We start from the raw sequence: 22,917 nt of genomic DNA on the forward strand, positions 1-22,917 counted from the left end.
TGTTGTCCAATAAAGAGATGATCAAAGAATACACAACTATAGGTAAAAAATATCACAAATAATATAAATATTACATTATTTTTCTGGATATTTAAAATATTTATGATAGTTGTCAACTTTCCTCATTTAAAAATTAATTTTTACACTTAATTTTGAATTTAAATTTGTGCATTTTTAATAAAGGAGGTCCCCTCAAAATTATATGTTTCAGGTCCCATAAAACCAAGATCTGCCTTTGTTCAAGTGGAATAAATTGGCCACACAAAGATTCAGCTCTCAAGTAGATACAGTGTCTTGGAACTGTCTGTGGTGCTGGAGCCAAGTTCCCTTGGCTCTCTCCATGGTACTTACTGCACAGGTCCCTGCCTGTGCCAATAGATTGTTCCCAGAGATGAAGAGCTGGGATTATCCACTGAGATCATGGTTAATGCATAGGAATGGATGCTTCTGCTCATGGAGAGAGTGTCTAAGGAGTAGAGGGCTGACAATCCCAGATGTCTCCTTTCTGCCCTTGATCTAGACTCGGCATGGCTTGGAGCTCAATGTTTTTCTTGAGCTGATGCTCTTCTGGTGCCCCTGTCTTTTGAGTTCCCTGACTTAGGTAATTTGCCCCACATATCCATCATCGACCCCCATCTTTTCCAAATTACCTAATTCAAAGCAGTGTGCCAGCTCAGCCAGTGAAACTTCAGTCTTTCTTTCCCTTTGCTGTGCATTGAATTGTGTCCCTACCACACCCCACCTCCACTCCCACCAAAGACACATTGAGGTCCTAACTCCAGGTACCTGTAATGTGACCTTATTTGGAAATAGGGGTTTTGAAGATGCAATTAGTTAATATGAAGTCATATTGGATAAGGGAGGATCCCAAATCCAGTATGAGCTGTATTCTAATAAGAAGAGTAGAAGACAGAGAAACACATAGGGAGAAAGCCACGTGTGACTGAGGAAAAGACTGGGCTGATGCAGCTACAAGCCAAGGAGTGCCAGGAATTGCCAGCCACACTAGAAGCTAAGAGAAAAGCATGGAGCAGATTCTCTTTAGAGCCTTCAGAGAGCATTGTCCTGCTGGCACCTTAATTTCAGGCTTCTGGCCCCCAGAACTGTGCGAGAATTCAGTTCTGTTGTTTGAAGCCACATAGTCCATGGCAATTTGTTATGGCAGCCCTGGGAAAGCAGTGTGCCCATCCTGGAACATGTGCTTTATTTCAAACCTCGGTGCATTTACTCCTACTGGTCCCTCTACAGGGGATGCTCTTCCTGTAGGTGTCTGCAGGGATCCACAGGAGACGGGCTGATGAGGCCAGGAGGGGCAGGCTGTTCAGGTGCTTACATGAGCATTAAGCATCTTAGATAGGCCTTCCCTGGCTGTCGCGTCTACAGTAGCCCACCTCAACCCCAGTACTCTCTGCTGATCAACTGCTTTATTTCTCTCATAACATTTTCCTCCATCTGAAATCACCTCATTTCTTTCCTTCTTTACTTGCAATCTAAGCTCCTGAGATCAGGGCCCTTATCTGTGACACTCACCAGATTGATGCCCCTAAGCCCATCCTTTATAGAAATTTAGAAAACAGCTATTTCAGAGGACAAGAAAAACTATCTCCATGTGAGCATTTACAAGACCACATCCTAAAAGTTAGAAGAGCTCTTGGTGACTGAGTTTTACGTGTCAAATTCATAATCTTGCATCCAGAATGGAGGGGGGAAGCTGTATCTCTGTTCAGACCAGAAGAATGCCTGTGATGGGCATCCACCAGGGGGCAGTCTAAGGTAGTTGGGAGGCTCAGAGGCACCCAAGTTGGGTTCACTTAAGGACAATGGACAGAAATTTAAAGATCAGAGGAGAAAAAAAAAAAAAAAAAAGGTGAACTACATGATTATATCACCATTCTGATGATGCCCCAAATGAAAAAGATTAAATAATGTAAGAGTCACGCAGGAGCAGAATCCACTCGGGGAAATGCAGTCATGAGGGAGCAAAAATGATGGAAGACACCAGTAGTGATGCAAACATGCCCTCACACCTCACACCTCACACTTCACACCTCACACTTCACACCAGAGGAGGTTCCTGTGGGTGAGCATAAACGGTTCCCTCAATTCTGATTGGGGACCCTCTAGAGTCAGTCTTTGGTCCAGGTTGGAGACTGCACCCCCCAGTTTGTTCCCAATGTCATGCAGTGGGACATCAACAGGATCGCTCAGACTGGTTTTTCACAAGTGTGGACAAGCTCAGTGACCACCACCCAAGCCCCTAACAATGCAGGGAGTTTGAGACTATGGGACAAACTAGTATCTGCCAGCCTGTATTCATTCTCTCTTCCAGCTTTCCTCAGGGGTACATGACATCCCCAGCCTTGAAATGTGGCATGTGATTAACTGTTGCCCAGTGAGATATAGGTGGATGTGAGGCTTCTTCTTAAAAGAAAATAAACTAGGAGAAGGGATCTTCTGCCTTCTCTCACATCCTCCTACATCCGGTGACATCCAGACCTCCAAGAGCCATCTGGGACGGTGAGGTGACTTTGAGACTGAAAGTCACATGCTGAGGATGGAGGAGCTGAAAGGGAGAAGCATGAATCCTTACAGAGACTGTAAAGCCTCCATACCAGTTCTGGAGTGCCTGCCTCTGGCCTCCTTTAATGTGAGAAAAATTAACGTCTTATGTAAGTCACCTTTTATTGGGATTTCCCTCTTATAGCTCACTGAACTCGATCCTAGGTGATTCAGAGATGGTCTTATACTTACTTTGATTGAAAATAAATGGACTGTATGTTTATGGGATGACTTCCTCTTGGACATTCCTGCTTCCTGTCCTTAGACAGTGGTCTGGGAAGAAGCACCAATCCAAGCTCATGCTGCTGATGCTCCTGCTTGTCCTCGCCGCCCCCCTACTCCGGGCTGTTAGTTAATCATTGTCAAACCCCAAGGTTCACAAAAAGGAGTTGTGATGCCCGGCTGGTGTCCTCAGCTAGAATGTCTAGAGCAACGGCTCCTAAAATGTTGTCTGCAGATCCCCAGTAGCAGCACCTGGGAACTGTTTAGAGCCAAATGATCATGCCCTCCCTCAGACTTAGATCAGAAATTCTGGGGGTGGGCCAGCAATCTGTACTTTTACAACCCCTCAAGTGATTCTGATGCATCCTAAAGCTTGAGGACCAATGGGTACCCAAGAGGAATTGCTCACACTACCAGGACCCAAGAGCCTCATCAGAAAAGGTTGAAGGCATTCTTTTGTGAGGCTTGAGAGAAAAGAGGGCTGGAATCATTGGTGAGTTTGGAGGAATGGATAGAGGACACAGGATTTAATTAGTGTTCATAAGGACTAAGTCGTTAGATGCCAGGAAATCCAAGTCTAAAATGGAATTCAAGCCTCTCCATTTACTTTTGGTTCTTTATCTTTGCTTCGTGAGTGTGACCTCTCAGAATGAAATGTATGAAACCTCAATTTATCATGGTCACATCAATGAGATTATTTTTCTAAGCACAGGGAAGTCGTCTGTGTGAGCATAGTCTGACACCCAAGATTAATGTTCACCCTTTGAGAGTAGGTTCCATTTCGGAAAGACCTCAAGATACCGGCTAAATAAGTCATGTGACATAGCCTGATAATTCCCCTGCAGACTGAAAGCAGAGATGGGCCTGGAGAGGAAAGAGCCGGGGTGATCTCAGGAAGCAGAAGCAGGCAGTCTCCCAGCTGGGGAACAACCCCACGAGATATGCGGGAGCTTTCAGCGCCTGGTGTGTCTGGCTGTAGGGCTCACGTGCAGCTGGGCTGGGATTCATCAGAGTGGCGCCCCCTGGATCCCGGACAGAGCTGGCCCTGCAATCGTGGTGGCCCTCAGGCGTGCGGGGGCAGGCATTATTCTTTCAGTAGTTTTTAATACTGCTGTTAATTCTAGAAATTCTCCAGACACATGAACCTGACCTCCCAAAGGTAAAACCCAGGAAGGCCAAATTTCCAGCCTCACGGCAGCTAGAATACAACCAATTTGACAGACTCACGTGAGACTGATTCAGAGGTGAGCAACTAGAGGAAAGAGGCTGCACGTGGAGTCAGACTGCTGGAGACAATGACAGCAAAGCTCTCTGCTTTCAAAAATGGTAATTTTGAGGTGGAGTCTCTGGTACAGAAGAGACACTGCCCCAGTCAACAGCTTTGTCTTCAGTTCCATGGCATGATACGGCTTGAGACACCTTTTCTGGTTTCTCCAGCCTCAAGAGAATTCCGTGAGCTGCCCAACATCTTTTTTCCTAAACTCCTTTTCTGATTTATCAGTCCAAATGATCTTCTGTTGCTAGTAACAAAAAATTCTGAATAATCTAAAAATGGGCATTGGAAGTTGTAAAATCAATAGACCCTCAAGGAAATGGGTGTTACCTGGAATCGGTTATCTGGTCTGGCGGGGGCTGATGGCTCTGAGTATCCAGAAGCATCGGGGGATGGGATGCTGGCAGCCTGTCATTACCTGTGGAATGAAATGTTCACCGCAGGCAGGCTTTGGGGGTATCTGATGGCCACGCTCATAAAATAATCAAGTACTGTGAGGTGAGCTGCTGCCACTTCTAGGAACCCAAAACACCCAAGTGACCTTGATTCCACTGAGGCTGCATGATCCTTGAGGGTCCTTTTGAGGCCAGGACTTTGCTCTTCCAAGTCCATTCCAAGCTCACTCAGGCCCATTCTCATACTTCTCCATTGAACTCTAAAGGGCCACAGAGCCTTGTAGACTGGATTACTCTGGGGGATCAGATTTTCTCCCCATCCACCGCCTCTCCTCCCTGCCCTCCACTCCTGCCAAGTTACAGCCACCAGGGAAAACGGCAAGACATTTATTGAGTCATCTACAGCAGTTTCACACCTTTAAAATCCTGGACGAGGGAACAAGCACAGTGCTGACGGCCACAGCAGCAGCAGGAGCTCTGTGGGGCTTTTCTTTATCGTAGGAGATGAAGCCCAGGCGGGCCCGGCTCCCACAGCGAGCCTGGAGCCACATCTGGGATGCCAGGGGCCTTCCCACTCCAGCCCTCACAGGGGCAAAGCTACAGAAGACAGACGGGAGACAAGATGCACATGGCCAAGCAGACACACCCCAGGACGTCAAGTTCAGGGAAAGAACGACGGGTGCACAGCCCACTTGAGGGTGTCCCAGATCCTTGCAGGGTTCCCATGGGGGTAGCGTGGAAACACTGACATCGCCCACAAGGAAGCCGCCCCATTCTAACCCAAGAACAGTCAGTCAACTGATGGGAATAAACCTGGAATTCTGCGTCCATCAGAGCCCACTGGCCTTCCCCTTCCCCCTCAGTGCTGGTGGTTTTACAAATGGGGCAAAGGTTAACCCAAGAGGGCTCAAAGCAGTTGACAGCAGTTGACAGACCCCTTTCCAGGGTCCTCACCCCAGGAATCAGCTCATATCTATATCGTTTCCAAAGTTCTTTCCCATACAAGAGCATCTCACCTCACCCTCACCCCTGGCCTGTGGGCAGGCCTTAAACCATGTCCTCCCATTTCTCAGACTCGGAAGCGGAGGCCTGGAGAGGTTCAGCCGTGAGCACAGAGCAGGTGGTGAAGCCCAGGTGAGAACGCGGTTCTCCCACATCACACCGACGCCACTGTTCCTCCTGCAGCCTGCAGTCCTGACAACTTCCGTAGCCAGAGCCCCTCTTCTGCACAAAGCTGAAGGTTTTCTGTTCGGAAGTGTTAGTTGGGGTCTTGTTCTGGTTCATGTACGGGACTGGACGCTCATCGGCCCACCTCCTCCTTCAGGTTTGTAAAGATACTGGATTCCGACATGGCACAGCCACTGCGCTAAGCCCTCCTGTGAGCGCTTCCCCATTAGCCCAGCGGGGAGGTCTGACCTGCAGCTCTCCAAGCGTCCTCCCGGCTCTCGTACTCCGTGAGTCTCCCCAAAGATCGATGAAGAAGGGGTCCAAGCCAAACAGCATGTCAGTGGCCAAGCTGGGAGACGGCCAGGCCTCCCGCTCCCCGCTCAGGGCTCCTCCAGCAGGCGTCCACGGCCACTGCGGCCAAGAGGAGTTTATGATGACAAAGCATTCGCTGCTTTCACTGTGCAGTAGCCTTGAGGGGATCAAGGGCACTCACTGAATGACAAAGAAAGGCTCTTCTAGCTTTCCTTCTGGGAAGGGGGAGGGTCAGATGGAGGAGGTGAGTCATGCCCTTGGTGGGTGATGATGGACTTTGGGGTATTTCAAGCCTTGGGCTGGGCTCCAGGTCCCTGGCTGTAATCCCCAGAGAAGCCAGTTCAGGGAGGGGTAGGGTCAGAGAAAGAATCACTGCAGGCCACTGGATGTGCCAAGGACGGTCACGGAGCTGCCCACTGAGACAGAGAATGTCGCCTGGCCTCAGACAGGCTGGGGACCACCAGAGAACCCCTGAGCACCCCGACTCCCACACTCCCAGCCCTCACAGGCTTCCTGGAGGCCTCTGCACCCCTGACTTGGAGTTCCATTTTCCCAGGGGCTGGAGTCTCTCTCTTGACACTGCGTGTTCCATGTCATGACGGAGGATGAGAGATTTCTTCACCCCAAGGGAAACTCAGCCTCCCCTGGGTGAGTCTTATCCTTTAGGATTGCATGGAACAAAGACAAGCCCCTTTCAGAGACATGGAGTCTGAGAATTCTGCTCCTCTCCAGCCTCACCATTCCTCAGGCCCTCAACCCCTCCTCGCTCAATGTGATTTCTTACCCGTTCCTGGTCGGGGCAAACAGCGCAGTCCTTGCCTGGGGCCCATTCCCAGTGGATGGCTGGTGTTCAGATGAGAATTCCAGAGATACGATGGGCTATACAAACAATTTAGTCTTATTGCCCATTCTATAGATTTGAAAACAAAGGGTCAGAGAGGGAAGGGCTTCACCCAGATCCCATGCTATCCCCTCACTGCCTTTGATCCTGAAGGACAGCTGCCTAACCTCCTGGAACATTCAAAATACATTGGGAGTGTCTGCTCACAAGGCTGGTAACAGCTCGTTCAGAGAGAAAAGCAAATCCACAGGAACCTGGAACCTCTACGAGGACGCAGGCCCGGGGCTCAGGTGTCAGCATGGTGTGGGGGTTCAGGGTGGGTTTTGTTTTTTGCTATTTTGTGATGACACGGCTATAAAATCAAAGCCTCTCCTTCCATGGTGAAGCAGACCTGCTGGTGGGGGCAAGGATGAAAATTAAGGTCCATCCTCAGGGGACCACTCCTAGGCTCTGGGGGTGGCTGCTGCCCACCCTGCTCCGGCCGGGACATGGCTGGGTCTGCACATCGTGCCCAAGGCACCTGTCCAACTGTCCCTGGACTGATCCTTCCCTCCAGCTTCCACTGTAGCGTCCACATGGGAGAGACAGATGTTCTACTTCTGAGAAAGGGAACATGCATAGCGCTGCCTCCTTCTCCACACAAAAACAAACAAAGGCACTGCCGAACCTTAGATGACACATGTAATGATGATGCGTGCCCTTTTACCTGCCTTGGCTTTGAACTGGAGAACTCCCAAAGCACAGAGCTCGAGAAGCATCACAAATGGGGAAGCCGAGGCCCAGACTACAGAGCGCTATGACCAGTCTCAGCAGTCCAAGCTCCACTGGGGCAGATTCTGTCTCTAAATCCCAGCCCGTGGCTCCTTCCAAGCAGCTCAGGCCCCCCACCAGTGTCCAAAGTTCAGCAGACACCCCGTCAGGTAACACATATGGCTCCCAGCCGGAGGGGAGGGGAGCAGAGGCAGGCGCAGGACAGAAGGGCCACCACACGCCCCGTGGCCAGCGTGCCCGGGGAAGGGCAAGCAGGCCCTGTTCTCCCTGTGGCTCAGCTGAGCCCGGGGGTCCAAGCGCCTCACTGGGACATGGGGCTGGTCTCTAAACCGAGCACTGAGCCCTCCTCCCATCACTTCGAAGGCCTCTTCAAGAACAGGTCCCCACGTCCCCGGGGCCTCTTCCTTTTTATAAAACCAAGCAAAGCAACATTCTTCCTGCCCCCAAACTCTCCACGTGTTCCAGAACATGACCACAAAACAAGCCCACAAATATACATGGACAGGAACACCACACGCTGACACTGAATGAGGCAGGCCCCACACGCAGGCCGCGGCCCGCAAGCACTTTCCTCCACCTTCCCTGAACCTGGTTCTGTCCCATTTCAAATTCTTAGGCTATGGGCGAGCAACTTGTGGCTGGGTAGCCAGGACAGGAGTCGGGGTGCAGCCACTCCCCCATCAGCAGTTTCTGCTAACAAGCATGGCAGGTGTGGCTTCCCCTCCCAAATCCTAGGACATCCCGGCATCCATGCTGACTCAATGTCGAGCACACAGAGGACATTTTTGCAGAGGTCTCAGAGAGTTCTCAGTAGTTGAGCCCAAGGAGTTGGGGGCCAGGGCTCCTCATCGTCCATGGGAACAGGGGGTGAAGGGGAGCCCTGGGCCCTGGACTTGGGCACATGGAGGTGTAAGGTGCTTCAGGAGTCACTGATATCACAGGAAGGCGGCTGGTTCATCCAAGTCATGGCTTTGACTTCAGGGGAAATGGGAAGGGGGAGGGCTCCGGGGCTCTATGTGGTAGGTGTGGTTGGGGAGCAGTATCTCTGAGGCGTCCATCTCTCAACCTTCTGTAGCTGATGCCTCGGGGCCAGAGGGGCAGAAGGGAGGCTACCAGATGAACCCCGCCCACGTGGAGTCAGGGGTAACATAATGGAAATGGTGCAGGTCTTCTTCCATGGGTCCCTCCAAACTCTTTCCATCTCCATTCCAATCACATCCACATTTCTGGCTCTCGGCAATTTTTCTTGGGCCACATGAAAAGCACCGGAGCTTTCTCTGACCTTAGCCCCAGACCCAATCTGAGGTCTCTGATTGGAAGAGCCCTGGAGCTGTCCCACTGCCCCGATACCCAGGAGCTGGGCAACTGGACACCAACATGTTGGCGAGCATGGGTCTGGCCTCCACTGCAAACCTCTCTGGCTATCCAAGCTGGACCTCTGATGGCCTAAGGGACCAGGCCAGCCCTGCAAAGGGCCCCAGAGGGGAGAGCCAGCTCAAGGAGTCCACACTGAGAGTCAGACACTGCAAGGGGGTGCTGTCAGGCAGGCCCCACCCCAAATCCCCCAAAGCAAGGTCATCAGCCTCAGCTCACAAGGCCTCCCACCCAGGGTCAAGGGATCACTGAGGCTGGTGGACATGGGGCACGATGGCGCTGAGGATCTGCTTGAGGTGAGCAGGGACACTGGGTGAAGGGGTAGGGATGGGACAACTTTTCCAAAATTAAGGAGTATTTACATGTCTGGGGTCAGGGCCCAGGGGCCCATGGTGATGGCGCCAGTGCCAAAACGGGGAGGGGAGATACCCATCTGTGCCCTGCATCCTTCTCCCCCCTCGGGGGTCCCAATTCCAGTCCAGGGCCTGCCCGGAGGGAGAGAAGAGGCCCAACATGCGTGGGCCAGCGCCCGCCCGCAGCCCCGGCCTGTGCGCGGAGCAGAGGAGGGGGCAGGGGGCTCAGGTGGCCAGGTTGTCTGCCGGGAGGCCAGACATACGGATCTGGGAGCTGCTCTTGCTCAGGATGGAGAGCTGGGTGCCCCCGTTCACCCCGCTGCTGGCCAGAGATGGGTGCCGGTGCTTGAAGTCCATGGTGAAGTAGCGGTTCACCTTCCAGCTCCGCCACTTCCGCTTGATCTCCGCCTGCACCTGCGGGAGGGACGTGGGCGTCACTGCTGGATGGACGCCCTCTCACGCCTCACCCACCTGCCTGCGTGCCCTGGGGCTTTTTCCAGGTGGGCACTGCCACCTCCCACACCCCCTCTCCTGGGCTCTCCCGAAATTGCCTCTTGCAGCCCTGGAGGTCACCCGAGGGAAAGGCAGGCCCCTGAGGAGCTGATTGTGGCCCCGTCCCAAGTCACTGTCTGAGCAAGGCCTCTATTGGCATCTCGTGGCCCACGGGCCTCCGCTCCTGGCTCTCAGTGTCCCACAGGCAGAGACTAGCTCAGGCGGTGTTTCAGGGAACCTTTATGAAGCAGGCCCTTAGGGCACATAGGTCACGGCCAGAAGCCTGGCCCTTGCTGCCCACAAGAGTGGCTGCAGAAGACAATCACCTGGAGAGCTTTAACCCCCAGATGCCCAGACTGTACCCCAGAACCATTACATCCAAACCTCGGGGGTGACGCACCCATGTGTTTTAAAGCTTCCTGGGGATTCCAATATGCTGTTAAGGGTGAGAATCACTAAATAAAGCACTCTTCTGGGTGAACACACCCCCCCGTTGCCCACAGCAGTACGTGCGGGGCGTGCCCAGTTTCAGTGTCCACGCGCCCAGCCCCTCGTCCAGCACCTTTGTGCAGTGCCGGCAACCCTTCCCACCACAGGTCCTAATAAGCTCCTTGTACTCCCTCTCAGCTCTCCCAGCCGCTGCCTGCAGGGCTGTCTGCCTCTTCTTATCTATCCTCATCTGACCCTTGTGTAGGTTGTCTGAGCCAATCTTCTATTTCTCAGATGCAAAAAGGGGAGGAACCACAGGGTCAGGCAGCCACCACCCTAGCATTTGGTGCAGTGAGTTCTAAGCCATCCACCCATCCAGCCCTTGCTCCCATCTCAGCACCTCTGTTCTGTGCTCTGTTCAAAAGCACCACCTTAAAAGGCTAGCGCAGGAGACCCCAAGACCACAGCTCCAGAAATGGAGCATTACTAGAAGGTTCCACGCCTCTCCCCAGGGTCTCTCCAAATCTCCACAGTCCGCATTCTGCAAGGGATGGGCTTGGGCAGGCAGGCTGGCCTGCTGGGGGCGGTGCTGAACTTCGGGCAGCTCCCCACTCAGCATCCCCGCCCATCACAGCCTCAGGAACTGGAGGTGCCATTTCCTGTGCCCTGTCCTTCCTCATTTTCAATTCGTCTTTACTAAGGTGTGTCTTACGGAGAAACCCCCCCGCCCCAGGAGGGACTGCGCTCAGCAGTTGATGCCTTTACGGGTGGAGCCCCACGCTAATGGCCTCAGCTGCACAGCAGGCAAAGGGGGACAGATTCTGGCACAGGGGGAAGCTGTCAGGAGACCCCAGCACGGCTGCCGTCCTCCTTCTGTAGGTGCTGGGAGTCTGGCAGAGCCCTGGTCTGGAAGATAGACCTGAGTGGCCAGCAGGCCATGCCTCTATCTGTTTCCCAGTAAGCCACACCTCCACCATTACGGAGGCCAGGATCTTACCTCTCCATTCAGAAAACAGTACAGAACAGCCACCACAAAGCCCTAGGGAGAGAGAACAAACAAAACCTGAGAATGCTAGCAAGGAACCTCCCACGCGGGGTGTGTGGGAGGCAGCGGGAGCGGGGAGTGACACCAGGAAGCAGGGAAATAAGATGATCTGGATGTGGGCATCTGTCTGGGAACCTGGGGTAAGATGGGGAAGGTTCTGCTCCACCAAGATGGCCACATTCATGAAGTCAAGTGGCGGGTGGGGAGTTCCCTCCCAACCACAGCCCTGGCTTTGGATTGCACATTCCCTCAGTCAAATTCTTCTTGTCCACAAAGGTCAGCTCTATCCCACTTTCATGCCCCAGAATGTTCTCAGAGCTTCTCAAACAGCCTGCAGGGTAGCACTTCTCCAGGACAGAAGAGACCTGTCTTTGTCCACCACCACCTCCCCACTCCCGCCTCCCTCAGCCAGACACTCAGGCTCACAGGTCACACAAAACACCATGTAAGTGCCTGGCACGGAGTAGCTGTTTCTTCCACACATGTTCTTTACTTGTATTCTGTGCATTTAGAATTCCTGTGCTTAGACAGGAACCCCTTTGTCAATAAACCCTTTGCCTGAACAGGCAAAATGGCTTTGAATTAAAAAGGGGGGAGGGAGAGAGTCAACTCAGACACACAGTGTAACTTTCTGACCGTCAAGGTCAAATCCCCCTCCAAACAGCTGGGTTAGTGAGAGGCGCCCTATCCTGGGGACACTCAAGGGTCACCTCTGCCTTCACGGACCCACTCCTGCACCCATCTGTTCACTTAATCTCTATGCATCCCGGCACTGACTCACTCACTCCTTCACTCACGCCTTTACAGCCCCATCTACTTATTCCCTCATGCATGAGTCACTAGTCCTCCTGCTCGGCCACTCCCTCGATCATTTATCTACATATCTGTTTGTTCATGCCCCTGTTCAGCTCATTCAGCTCCCTGTGACCAGGTCCTGTGCTGGGGACCCCAGCTCGGGTAAGACAGAGCTCCCAGCACTCATGGGATGCGTGGTCTACAGGCTGAAGTCAGGATGTGCACAAAGAGGTCTCGTGAGGGTGATGATGGGGGCGGAGAGCTGCCGTCTCTGATCGCAGAAGGGAGGTCTGGCTCAGGACACCCAGACACGGTAACCAGAAGACATCAGTGTGTCTTCTCATTGGAGCCCAGAGGGTCGACAGCAGAAAGGGCTCTCCCAGCTCCCTTCTAGTCTCTACTATTATCCCAGAGACGGAAGCACGGAGTCTAGGTTAAAGATGTGTCTGGAACCACCAACAAGGTAGAGGCCAGGGCCTGGTTCCCCACGAGTTCTGCCCTCCACACGCACCACACCCACCTGGAAGGAGCCCAGCCCCAGCTCAAACACGAGTCTCTCCCTCTTGCTGACGTTCTCTGGGGAGAAGGCGAAGACCGTATAGTGGATTCCAAACAGTGGGATGAGCAGCAGAGTGGACCGGGCGAGCCGTCTGTTGGGAGAGAGTGAGACATCTGCTCTGGGGGCCGCCAGGGCTGGGGGCCAGAGCCATGGAGGGCAGAGAACTCCAGTCCCAGCCCCCTACTCTCCTCCAGAGCCGGGGCCCCTGTCCATGGACCCCCTCAGGGTTCTCTCCCAGTGCACGGGCCTGGGAGAGACGGTGGCTGACAGGGCCCAGGCTTCCAGAACTCCCAGGGAAGTTCTGGGGACACATTCCCCCAGGCTGCAGGTGCCCATCCCTCTAGGACACACAAAGCCTGTAGATGAGCACACGTGAGTAGGTGATTTACATGGGCCTCTTTTGGGAGGTGCGAAACTCGGGAAAAGTGAAGTCGGGGCAAAACACTGGGATAGGATTTGGAAGGACAACATAATGTGTCCTCAAACAAAACAAACATTCTTCTGCTCTGAGAGGAAGCTCTCTGTTCCTGGAAAGAGCAGCCCCTAGGGGGCCACAGAGACAGTCGGCTTTCCTAAGCCTGGGGCTAGCCAGGGGCCCTGGTGGAGAGTGATGGGGAGGTGCTGATGACAGGGAGGCAGGTGGGGTGCAGCAGGAAGATCACAGAAGGAGAGACTTGGGAGGGATCCCAGGAAGGACTGACTGACTCTGGGCATATAGTCACCATCGAGCAGAGGGACCTGCCACGTGGGAAACCATAAGAGGGAGAGAAGGCTGTCTGCTCGGGTCGGGGTGGAACGGGGAGGGGAGAAATGGCCCAAGGGACCTTGGCGTGCCCTGAGAGGCCAGCTCTTCAGGGGCTCCTCTGCTTGCTCCCACAGAAGCCACGGAAAGACACCAAGAGTAGGCACCACGGCACACGTTCTTCTAGGTCCTGCTCTGTTGGGGGCAGGGGGACTCCCCGAGGGTCTCCAAGAGTGGGGCCCCATCTTCGCCCACCCCTGCAGTCTGCCCCCTGGGCGCTCTGAGAGGGGAAGCAAGCAAGAGATTCAGCCTCACCCTCTCCCGGCAGAGCTCAGTCCACCGGGGTGGAGAGCTGGTGTCGGGGTGGCTGCTTGATTTGGGGCAGTTACAACATGTGCCCCTCCCTGTCCCCCATCCCAGCCTTTCTGGAAGAGAATGTTCTGTTGAATGTGGGGGCTCCAGGTTTCAGGAGAAGCAGAAGCCATAGAGGGCCTCAAATGAGTGAGGTCCTTGGCTTTCCGGTGTCTACTCAGAGGCATAGGACTTGGGGTGGCGGGAGGAGCAGGGGAGGGGACGTGGAGGACAGGGAAGGAATAGCCAGGGAGACCTTCAGGTGGACCAAGGCCAGCTCCGGAAGGAAGAAGCCTGTCGAGTGCCAGTGGCCCCTGATTCTCCCCCTGCTCACAGGCAGCCGGTTCTGCAGGACCCCAGGAGTCCCTGAACCAAAACTGGTGCCTAAAGGACCCAAGTGGGTCCCACTCAGAGCCCAGACACAGTCCTGGAGTGGTCCAGCCTCCCATCCTTCCTCTCATCTGTCTGTCCTCCCTCGGACGTGGCTCTGAAGGCAGGCGTGGTGCCTCATTTATCTCTGTTACCTGCCCTAGCCAGCACAGGCCAGGCCCAGGGCTCACACTCGGAAAGTGCATGTCCGCAAAGGGATAAACAGAGCATATGAGCTCGATACGAACGCCTTGGAGCCCTTAATGCTGAGTGTGACCTGGGAGCCCGGGTCCTGTTCACCTCCGGGCACCCAGAGCCACACGCCAGAGGGCAGCAGGGAGCGTTGGCAGAAGAATGAAAGTCTGAATAGAAAAGGAAAGTGGCCTGGAAATGCAGGCCCGTGGACATCGTGGGGGGCCCTCTGTGATCCTGCCGAAAAGGGGTTACTTTAAAAGAGCAGCTTAACTGAAGGAGCTGCAGATGGAAGGCAGCCCGGGGACGTGCCTGTGGTCCCTGCCCTCCTCCCTCTTTGCCTCATCTCTCCCAGATGGGCCTGTTTCCAGGGGCCTGTCCCTGCAATTGGAAAAGTACCCTGGAAACCAAAAGGCCGAACCTCTCCAGTGGCTGGGACAGGCTCAGTATGTAAGAAGCACAACCTTCCAGGCCCTTCCCAGCCCCAGGCAGATCATGGCAAATGCAGCAGCGCATCCTACAGGGCAGTCCTAGGCAATGCTTTCCCTCCCTGGCGGCCCTACAGCGGCCTGGGAATAACCAGGGTTTCCTGCTAGAGACCCAGGGCATCCCCATGACTACTTTTGGTAGGCAGGGCAGTGGAGGCAGATGAGGAAGTCACCAGGGCCCGGAGTTCTGGGACCTCTGTCCTTCAGAGCCGATGGGAAGCCTCGGACTGGGGACACACGGTGTGAGCCTTGGGATCCTTCTTTGAGGAATCACGGACTCGCCCTATGATCTGATGAACCCAGAGAGACAGTGACCCAGGGCCTTAGCCTCTGTCCTTCTGACCCGAGAAGACATCAATGGGCAGAAGAGGCCTAAAAAGTACCAAGAAGAGTTTCCAATGGTCAGAGCCGCCCAAATGACAGTGGGCTCCCCTACTTTAAACGGATGTCCAAATTGAGGCTGAGGCTCTAGTTAGAGATGCTCCAGGACCTAGTGCTTAGAACTGCCTGGGTTCAAATCTTCATCCTGCCAACTACGTGGCCTTGAGTGTCATTTCACCTCCCAGCGTTTCAGTTCTCTCACCTGTAAAATGAGGGTAATACAAGTACCCACCGCACAGGGTTCCCGAGGGGAGGAAGTCACTCAGCACGTGAAGGCGAGAGAGGTGCATGGGGTGAGGGTCCTGCCCCGGCAGGGGGACAGTCTAAATGAACTCAAGCTCCAGGCCCTTAAGCGGTAACAAAGACTGGAGCCCACAGAAGTGTGTGGGGGGGGGTTGGGGAGGACCACGCTTTGTGGCAGCAGCCCCAGAGGCTTCAAAACTGCTTTCTCCTCAGCTCCAGCCAAGCGCCAACTGCTCCCGCAACGGCCACAGCCCCATCCCCACAACCTCCCCTCCCGCCCCGGGCCATGAGCTTTCGGAGAACTCACAAGACACACAGATGTCAACATGCAACAGCCGGGGAAGGGCTGGGGGCTGGAGGCCCAGGCTCGCTCTCCGCTCTCCTGAAGCCTGGGCAGCGGTGGCAGCATGCGTCCCCCTCCCGTCCAGGTCACCCGGCCACAGCCACGCCACGCACACTTACAGAGTAATGGTGGACAGTTCTGACATCTTGCAAGAGTGCTGCTGAGCCCGCTGTGGCTGGCAGTAGCATTTCTGCACGCAGCTGCTGGGTGTGACAAGATCGGCACTTCTGTCAGCCGGGGGCATTGGGCAATGAAGAAACTGAGATGGGATGAGAGCAACGTGGCTCATGAGGAGGGCAGAGAGGCCGAGGGTGTGGAGGCAGGGCCAGGGGGTGAGGTAGAGGAGGAGGAGGAGGAAGTCGAGGGCCGAGACACAGTCAGCTCGGACACAGAAATGCACACCCCTTACATGTACACGTGTGTGCACAGGCACACATGCACACGAGCACTCACACTGGGAGACCGACAGGTAGGGGGGGTTCGGAGGGAACACTGGTGTTCAGAAGATGAGGACTGGCTGGTTCCCATGCAGGACCAGGAGCTGTCTCCAGGGTCAGCTCCAGGCTTAGAGCATGGCCTTGCCGGAGCTCGCTCAGTGAGATGGGCAGCTGGAAACTCATTTCATGGACCTCACACTGGCCCAGACCGGCCAGGCCAAACCCAGAATCAGGCCAGTTCTGGGTTTGCTTGAGAAAACCGGCTTGAGTGTCCACTGGTCCTCCCCCTCTACACCTCTCCCTCTTCCGCCTGGACCTTCCCCTGTCTGAGCCCCCAGGCACGTCCATGTGGGCCTAAGAGGGAGCAGAGATAGGGTGGAAGGAGCAAGTTGTTAATTAGTCTGACCTGTGCTATCCAATGTGACGGACACCACACATCTGCCACGTGAATTAAAATTAAATGAAAAATCCTCCTCCTTGGTTGCCCAAGCTACACTGCAAGGACTCAACATCCACAGACAGTTAGTGGGTCCCATGCTGGATGGCACAGATCTGGGGCACAGCCATCACTGCCGAGGGGTCTACTGCACAGCACTGGCGCGACTTCTAGATAAAAGTTCAACGGGCAGGGGCTGAGGGCTGAGAGGGCACCTTTTGAACCTGCCCCACTGCCTGAAGGAAACACGGCATCTTAAGGAGCCGTCCACAGCTGGGCCTGGGAAGCCCGTCCAGCTCTGCCTCCCGCCGCGTGAGGCACAGAGCGCCTGCCTCCTCAGAGAGGTCTCGGGCTGAATGTCCATCTCTTCTAGCCTCCCCTGGTCCTGCCTGTGCTTGGGCTGGCTCAACTCATTTCTTTTCCTTCTCTGACAAACACATAAGAGATGCATTAAGAGCTACGTCGTCTTGTCAAACTGCAAACGAGTCGCCCATTTCACACGCCCTCCTCAGGCACAGTGCAGTGCTGAGCTCCTGGTACCTGCTGGTGAACTGAGAGATCTAATGCCCATGAGAGCAGATACGCATGAAAAGGCCAGACCTTTGGGATTTATGGATCGTAATTTGTGATTCCAACTCTTTCAGAGTAAGCCTGAAGGTCATTTTGTTTAGGCAAACGTTTGAATCACACACTTTAAAGATGGGGCAAGTCGAGGCCCACCCAGTATCCTTGCCTCAGCCAGGTCTGTGGCTCTCACTTAATAAACAGCATCTTTCAATTAACACCAGGCTGTGAGATAAGCACTAATGGCCAGTTTTACAGAAAAGGGATGTGAGATATGTTATGATGCTCTGCTCCCCAGAGTAGGGTCCCTAGACCAGTAGCATCAGCACCACTTAGAAATGGAGACTCTCAGATACCACCCCAGACCTGCTAGTTCAGAATCTGCACTTTAACAAAATCCCTGGGTGATCCACATGCAAATCAAGTTTCCAGAAGCATTGTGGTGAGGAAGTCATGTATTTGAGAAGTTTCTTCATGTGCCTCAATGAACGTCAAACGTCTGTTTTAATATACATACAGAGAAATAGATGGACACATGTAAGTATGTTTTTCTCAATCATTAAAAGAGCTTAATCTGGTATTCAGGCACGAAAGTCATCCTAGTCTTCAAATTTATTCTCTGCCTTGCCCAGACTGAAATCTTGAATGCTCTCCCCTACAGCCAGTGGCCTGATCCCTCAACCTTGGCCTGGGTGACGCACAAAAACCAGGGTCCAGGTGCCTGAGCGCCCAAACCTCAGATGTCACCTCTTACACATCAAGCTTAAACCCTCATCCTGAATTCTAAAGCTTCAACTGTTGTCCTCTGAGGCCTCTCCTCCTTGAGCCCCCAGATTGTCCCTGCTTTTCCTGGGCTCTAGATACAGTGAATATAGACTCCTCCAATTTCTTCAAAGTATACTGAAGGCCATTTAGTGGCAAGTTAGCTGGGAAATCAGACCCTGGTAAAGATGTGTGCCTCTGAGGGGGATAGGGAGGGCAGATTAACAGGGGGACGTGATGCCTGGGATGGCTCTCAGGAGAAGGATCTGGGGACAAAGTTAAGGGCCCTTCTTCCCAAACACTCCCCTTCCCCCAAGCTTCCAACGCCTGTTCGAAAGAATCCAATGAAAAGAAATAAAAAGGATAGAGGATGTCAGAAAAGCCAGAGACGAGCATGAAAAGAAAGAGACATTGGGATCTTTTGAAAAGTCACTTATAACGAGTGAAAAAGAAAAGAAACTCAATCAAGAGAAAGAGATAAACTGAGGCTGGCTGATCAGCTCAGTCCTGACTGGACCCAAGGCAGGATAAGAGACTCAAACAAGGGAACTGGAGGAGGCCAGCTGGAGAGCACCATCAGCCGGAATCTGAAGGCTGGGGGCCCCCACAGCACATGCTGGGCTCACGCCCACATTTGGAGTCAGGGAGCCCAGGCTCCCAGGCCTGGTTCTGCCAAGGCTTTGCTGTGCTTCTATAGGAAGGTCGGGCTACCATCTATAACCCCAAGGAAAGGCAGGCTAGTCTTGACTCCAGAGTGGGGCTGAGCCCTCACCAGTTGCGCCAAACCAAGTCAAGCCTGAGTTCATGCTGAGCCCTGACCCAGGTGTACACTCTCTGCCCGGCACTGCCCAGGTCCTGAGCCTGGCCACTCACTCCACCATCAGGTGAGACAGTGTACGTGGCTCAGGGCCCCTGCCCCCTGCAGGAGCCCTAGCCCCTGGCAGGTCCTTCTGAGGCTGGGTTGGAGCACCGTCTTAGTCTACAAAGGAGGACAAACCCTTATCATCTGAGCAGCTGGAACCAACCTACAAGAAATGGAGTGAATGCTGGTCTGAGGGCACAGGCAGGGGGTCCTCTCAGGCTTTCTTGGGGACTCCCAGGCTTAAATTTGTTCTGAAAACAGAGGGGAAAACCAGATAGCTATTGTAGGCACATCTAGTTATGAACACATAACTAGTGGCCCAAGGGGACTCAGTATAGCCCTGAAATCTCTTGTTTCCCACCATGTCCTGATCTTTATAATGCCCCCCATAGCATCCCCTCCCCCACAGCAGACACCTCCTAGCTCACAGCACTCTAGGGTGAGACAGTTTTATGCAAGACTGGAACCCACTGGGGTCTCTTCTTCCAGGAAGCTTCGTTTATGTACCTGTTTAACACCATCTTCTTGCCTGTAAATTGCTGGAGGACAGGAATGATGGTGCGATCAAGCTTGGAGTCAAGGGCCTGCTGGCTATGGCTTCCCTCTTTCCCACTGGATTCATCTCACTTCACTGGTAACTAGCTCTCTCAGCTGTCAAATGGGGATTATATTTAATCCAGATTTGCTGGGGATCTGTGAGTATTACACGTGCACGGACTGAATGGCAAGTGTTTTTAAATGTTCTGCAGTTCTCAGCAGCTTTGTCTCTTTGATTATCCCTCACTTTCACTTTCTCCTTGACCCTGGAAACACTCAAATGTGTTGCTGAACTTAATGGGATCAAGCTGATCCCTTGTCCTGTGTCAGCCCGCCCACCTGGCTGGCAGACCACATGCATCTCAGGTTTAAACTTTGGGGCTTGAGATGAGCACAGGTTCAGCTTTCTCTTAAAAAAAAAAAATCTGCTGAGATTCCAAGGGGATTTTTTTTAATTTATTGTAGTATAGTCGGTTTACAATATTGTGTCAATTTCTGGTGTACAGCATAATGTTTCAGTCAAGGGGATTTTTTTTACAAAATAAAAGCATACCAACTATAGGCACACCTCTGAGATATTGTGGGTTCAGTTCCAGACCACAGCAATAAAAAAGATATTGCAGTAAAGTGAGTCATATAAATGTCGTGGTTTCCCAGCACATGTAAAGTTATGTTTTCACTATCCTTGTAGTCTGTTAAGTGTGCAATAGCATTATGTCTTAAAAAACCTGTGTGTATACCTTAACTAAAAAATACTTTATCGCTAAAAGAAGCGTTAATCATCTGAGCCTTCAGTGAGTCACACTAGTAACAAAGATCACTGATCACAGATTACTGATCACAGATCACCACAACAAATATGATAATAATAAAGAAGTTTGAAATAATGCAAGAATTACCAAAATGCTACACAGAGACATGAAGTGAGCAAATGCCCTTGGAAAAATGGGGCCGACAGACTTGCTCAGCACAGGGTTGCCACACATCTCTAATTTGTAATAAAGACAATGTCTACGAAGCACAGTAAAGGGAAGAGGAATAAAAGGAGGTGTGTCTGTAGCTGGGTCTTTAAACATTTGTACTTAAATGTATAGACCAGGTGCCAGTTACAGATGGTTCTCATCTACGTGTTAGGAAGGCCTAGCTGGACTTTCTACCTTGAAAACTCTGCCCCACACTCCCTCCCTCCAGACCCCGGGGTTCGCGCTGTCTGGGGCGGGGTGTCTGAGCCGGGAAAGCGTGTTCTGGGGTCAGTAAGTAGAGTGTCCCTGTTCAGGCTGCAGCTGAGCCCCTGTGACATGTCCCTGTAAAGGCAGAGTGAGGGGAAGCCAGGAGAGGCCCCAGAGGAGAGGCTCCAGGGGCCTCAGAAGGAAAAACAGATCCCAACAAAAAGCAAGCTGGAGGGCAGGGGGGTGGGGGCGTAAGTGTGTGGAACCAAGGCTGCTCAGAGCTCGAAGGCGAGACAAGGCTGACTTCTCCACCTGCGGGCTTCAGAGGCCCGAGATAACTGTTAGTGTGGGAGCCAAGCCACCCTCGAGCAGGCAAAACGGACCCCATTCAAGGACGGGTTTCTGACACTGGACAGGAAGGTGAGGGGTGCAGTGGGGCCCTGTTTTGCGGCTCCTGGAGACGAAGGCAGGAATAATCTCACCGGGGCAGTGAGTTAATTGCAGAGAGCCGGCCCCACTGGCTCCTCAGTGCAGGACCTCACAGACTACATAATGGATGAACGATCTTCCACTACAGAATATACACATATAAGCAAAGGTTGGCAAAAATTTGCAAAAATATGACAAAAATAAGACAGTAAGTGGACTGCCAAAAAAAGGGGGGCGGGGGCAGTCAATGTAGTCACCCTATACCCGGGGAAAACAGGCCTGACCCAGCCAGGCCCTGTGCCAGCCCGCTCCCAGGGGGAGGGCTTCCATGAGAAGAGATACCCAGGCTGAACCGAGGGACCAGAGGCAAGTTCTGCTTCCCTGGGGAAGCCTCAGGGAGCCTGAGGGAAGGATCTGGGACTGGTCTCTGAGCAGTTCCTGCCTCTCCCTCTCTCTCTGAGAATGGCTGGGTTGAGGCGCCCCCTGCTGGACACTCTCTGCTGCCCCACTTGTCCACTGGGAGCCATCAAGGTTCTGAGCCCCAGGTTGGGATCTCAGCCCCCACAGATGCCATGAGATACAAGAGTTCCTTCTAACCTCTCTTCTTAAACTGAGGATGCAGCACATATGGCTTCTACCCAGAGACTATCCTCAGATTCCCCATGCCTACCTGGCCCCTCCAGGAAACCACTGGGGACCAGACTTCCTCCCCAGCATCAGAAGTGAGCCCACACCCCACACACCCAGCTGGTCATGCTCCGGATCACGAGGCGAGAAGGGCGAGATGGGAGACGCTTGGTCTGATTCAGAATGGGTGGAAGGCGGGGAGACAGGGGGACAGAGTAAGCAGGGATAAGCCGTTAGGGACATGGCTGCAGGAACACTGGTAGGAAAGAAACCAAATGGCCGTGGAAGTGGAGAAACCCTACACTCAAGGGTGCGAGGTTGCCCATGGATCCCATCAACCCCAAACATAACAGATGCATCTCTGCTCAGGGAGGATAGAGTTGGAGGAAGAAGACCAGACCAAGAAGCAGAACTACCCCGAGGGAAGGCGGAGAAGAGAAAGAATCTCTCTTCCAGTACCCAGACCAGGGACACTGTCCACCTGACTCTCCAGCAGGAGTTCAGGAACTTGCACACACTGGGCTGGGGTGGGGACATCAGGCAACACTGTATCCAGCGGTGCGAGTGAGCTTCCCACAGAACCAAGATCCCCAAAGGAAATCCCACTTCTAAACAACCAAGACTCTAACTACCTTAAGGAATCTGGCATTTTCCATCTTGATTTTCCTAGTGAGACACATGATCTAGCTCTTCCTCTCTCTCTTTTTCCTTTCATGTAATCACTATGCAGATTAGGGGCTCCCGGGCTGGCTGAAGGATAGCAGGGCAACTACATTTTAAAGGTACTTTAATCCGAAAGAAGTCTTGCCAATGCCCAATGCTGGGGTACCCCGTCAGCAAAGCCTAGCCCTTCTCCTCCTGCGACCAGAGCGCAGGGCCCACACAGCGGGTGGAAGTGACCATGGCATTCACACAATGATACTTACAAGTAGATGCTGGACTCATTGCCTCCCATGTCTGGAGACTGAAGTTTCTGCACGAGGATGACAATGATGCCGATGAAGAGCACAAAGTTAACCTGAAAAGCAAAGGAAAAACAGATGGAAATGATTCTGAGCAAGGACTCTCCACATCCCTGACTCTGCATTGGCTGTTATTCCCCCCAACAGAGCCTTCCCCACATCCAGTCAAGATCTCATCTAGACAATACCCAACATGGTAGCGTGAGAACACTCGGGTATCTCCCCAGCTTCCCACAATATCACTGGAACGACAGAAGAGAGAGATGAAAAAGAATTCCATAAGAGCACTGAGAAATAGCAAAATAGATTATCACGAGCAAGCCAGAAAAGTGAGCAATTTCTGGAAAAGAACAAACAGGATCAGGGTGATGGAAAAACTACAATGCCAAACAGCTAGAGAAGAGGCTGTTGCAGTGGTGAGAGCCGTCCTTTGGAG

General features: G+C 53.1%; 1 protein-coding gene across 4 annotated transcripts in view; it reads right to left on the reverse strand.

Moving 5' to 3' along the window:
- Window positions 1-4,823: 4,823 nt before the first annotated feature.
- ADCYAP1R1 (ADCYAP receptor type I) overlaps window positions 4,824-22,917 on the reverse strand; it is a 55,992-nt gene continuing 37,898 nt past the window's right edge. For 2 of the 4 annotated variants that reach the window (XM_072964721.1, XM_072964719.1), the window contains exons 13-17: window positions 22,446-22,537; window positions 15,816-15,899; window positions 12,549-12,678; window positions 11,186-11,227; window positions 4,824-9,681 (exon numbers count right to left, since the gene is read on the reverse strand). In XM_072964721.1, coding sequence (XP_072820822.1) covers window positions 9,493-9,681; window positions 11,186-11,227; window positions 12,549-12,678; window positions 15,816-15,899; window positions 22,446-22,537 — 537 coding nt within the window. In that variant the 3' untranslated portion in view covers window positions 4,824-9,492. The remainder of the gene's footprint in view (window positions 9,682-11,185; window positions 11,228-12,548; window positions 12,679-15,815; window positions 15,900-22,445; window positions 22,538-22,917) is intronic. The other 2 variants (XM_072964720.1, XM_072964722.1) reach the window with 2 other exon arrangements.

This window comes from Vicugna pacos, chromosome 7 (genome assembly GCF_048564905.1).
Source record: "Vicugna pacos chromosome 7, VicPac4, whole genome shotgun sequence".
NCBI lineage: Eukaryota > Metazoa > Chordata > Mammalia > Artiodactyla > Camelidae > Vicugna > Vicugna pacos.